Source organism: Dermacentor variabilis, chromosome 3 (genome assembly GCF_050947875.1).
Source record: "Dermacentor variabilis isolate Ectoservices chromosome 3, ASM5094787v1, whole genome shotgun sequence".
In the NCBI taxonomy this organism is placed as follows: domain Eukaryota; kingdom Metazoa; phylum Arthropoda; class Arachnida; order Ixodida; family Ixodidae; genus Dermacentor; species Dermacentor variabilis.
This window is the reverse complement of record NC_134570.1, coordinates 207,441,610-207,444,240: the sequence shown is the minus strand read 5'-3', so window position 1 is coordinate 207,444,240 and position 2,631 is coordinate 207,441,610. Positions and strand designations below refer to the sequence as shown.

At 56.6% G+C, this 2,631-nt stretch overlaps 1 protein-coding gene across 1 annotated transcript; it reads right to left on the bottom strand.

The window, feature by feature from the left end:
* Nucleotides 1–882: 882 nt before the first annotated feature.
* On the bottom strand, nt 883–1,962 carry LOC142575004 (uncharacterized). The gene has a single exon (XM_075683979.1). It carries the CDS (start codon nt 1,960–1,962, stop codon nt 883–885), a length of 1,080 nt encoding a protein of 359 aa, XP_075540094.1.
* Nucleotides 1,963–2,631: the final 669 nt, after the last annotated feature.

The following is a 2,631-nucleotide window of genomic DNA, read 5'->3' as shown; positions in this document are numbered from 1 at the left end:
GGGTCATGAGGAAGGCGTGCTATATCCTTATGAGGTTGGCTTCGCTGATGCCCCCTCCTCCTGCTCGTAACTAATGAAACGAGTCTGAGCATGCTCTCTGTCTTCACCCTCAGGCACGCGATCGTTGGCGCGTTGCTGCCCTTTGCATTGAGGACCAGTCCGAGCACCCGGAGAGAATCCACCCTCTGGATGCGGTGACCCGTCTTCGTTCTGAGTTCGATCGGTACTTGATCCAGCGTCGTGTCTAACTTGCGGCCTTTTCTGTCGGGCCGATACAGCAAGAGTTCCGACTTGGTCGGCGAGAGAACCAGTCTCGAGCCCTCGAGGAATTCTTCCGTGACGTGCAAGGCCTTTTGCAGGGCCCGTTCCACCGCTGCGTCCGACCCACCGCCGCACCAGACGGTGATATCGTCCGCGTAGAGAGCGTGATTGAGATTGACGGCCCCGATTCGGTCGAGTCGGACTGATAGGTCTCTCATGGCGATGTTGAAGAGCACTGGAGATAACACCGCACCCTGCGGCGTGCCGAAGGATCCCAGCGCGTAATCGTCCGACTTGATCTGGCCCAAGTTGATCGTGGCTTTGCGATCCCTGAGGAAAGAGCTCACGTATGCGTGAAAGCGTTCGCCGAGGTTCAATCTCGCCACAGAGTCGAGGACGTGCTTGTGTTTGAGCGGGTCGAAGGCCTTGGCGATGTCCAGCGCCAAGATGCCTCAGACGTCTCTCGTGACCACGTCGACTATCTGCCTCTTGAGTGGACAGCGAGGGTATGAAGCAGAGCATACTCGACGGCAGAAGGTGTCGTTCCTCGACATGCCTCGAGATTCTGTCGTGGATGACATGCTCCGCCACCTTGCCCACGCAAGACGTGACGGAAATGGGTCACAGACTGTCTATGGCTTGTGTCTTGCCCGATTTCGGAATTAGGATCACCCTGGCTTCCTTCCAGGCATCCGGTACGATGCCGGCCTTCCAGACATTGTTGATTTCTTTGGTGAGCAGTTCGATCGAGCCGTCGTCGAAATTTCGAAAGAGTCTGTTCAAGATTCCATCCGACCCGGGCACCGATCTTCCGTTGAGGCCTTGAAGGGCCGCTCTGACTTCCGAGACGAAGAAGGGGGCGTCGAGCTCCTCGCCCGCCTTGCCGCTATAGGCAAGGTAATCTTCAGGCCCGGTCTGGCCGATGGGGAGGTAGCGACGCGCGACTTCTTCCATCAATTTGTTCGTAGATGCGCCTTCGCTATTGAGCTTGTGGACCAGCCTATCGATGGCCAGAGTGTGGTTTCTCTTGGACAACGTGTCGTCCAATAACTGCTTGAGGAGGTTCCACTTGCCTCCCGCACACATCAGGCCGTTTACCGACGCGCACACTTCGTTCCATTGCTTCTGGCCTTGCTCTTTGCAGTGCGATTTGATCTTGCGGTTGAGGGCCGCGATCCTCCTCCTGAGGTTGCGATTCAGCTTCTGTGTCTTCCATCTGGCCGTGAAGGAATTCTTGGCTTCGAGCAGGTGCGCCCATCGAGCGTCCATGCGGTCGAGCTGGAGGTCCATTTCGACGGTCCTGGTGACCGCAGCTACATCCTTCTTGCGTTGCGCTATGAGGTCCGCAAACGACTCGTATTTCTCGTGGTCGTCTTTCCATCTCTTTCGGAAGGCGTCCCAGTCGACTATTTCAAAGGCCCTCTGCGGGGCTGCGCTGATCGATACGGAGATTTCCACGATGTAGTGGTCACTGCCCCGGTTCTCTTGTAAGTTGTGCCACTCAGCTCCTGGCGCATTCTTCACGAAGGCCAGGTCTGGGGTGGTGTCTCTCGAGACCGAGTTTCCCATGCGCGTGGGGTAATGAGGGTCTGTTATCAATTCTAGGGAGCTGCCAGTCGCTGCCTGCAGGAGTCTGCAGCCTTTGCGAATGCTTCTCACGGAGCCCCAGGCTTCGTGGGGCGCGTTGAAATCTCCAGCCATAACGAGCGGCGTCTCCCTCGCCTTGGACGATGTCTTGGTTGTTAGGCTCTAGAAGGTCTGCCGGTTGTCCCTAAGAGAGCAGTACACATTGATAACGTAGACGCTATTCTTGAGCCAATTGTTGGGTATGATCTCGATGAGCAACGCTTCCAGCTTGGTGTTGCCAAGACGAAGATCGTGCTCCTTGGAAGGCGCACTTCTTTACAATAAGTATCGCGATGCCGAGCCCGTTCTCCGCCAACGAGCAGACAGCTCAGTACCCCTGGAGGGAAATCATTTCCATTCCCGTTTCCTGTAGCAAAATGACATGGGGCCTCTCATGCGGCTCCCGGGCCTTGATGAACTGCACCGATCGAGGCCTGCGCCTCCGGAACCTGGCGCAGCTCCACTGCCACATGATGAGCTTACTATCCTGTCTCGTCATGGTTGGGCATGTTGGACCGGAGGTGGGCTGGGATGACATCTTGCTCGTCAGCCCACGACTGCTGGTTGTCTTGTAGCATTTAACTGGACACCACCTCTGGCCTGGCGGTGTCGCCGTAGTCAGGTCACATCGCTTGGCAAGCTCGTTCTCAAGCAGTTTCACTCTGAGTAGAAGGGCCTGGTTACTCTGTACCAGCTCGGCAAAGAATTTTCGCATGCGGTCCAAGGACCTCTGCATGGCAGCCC

Coding starts and splice junctions, on each gene's coding strand:
- LOC142575004 (XM_075683979.1), bottom strand. CDS start 1,962: ATGGCTGGAGATTTCAACGCGCCCCACGAAGCCTGGGGCTCCGTGAGA.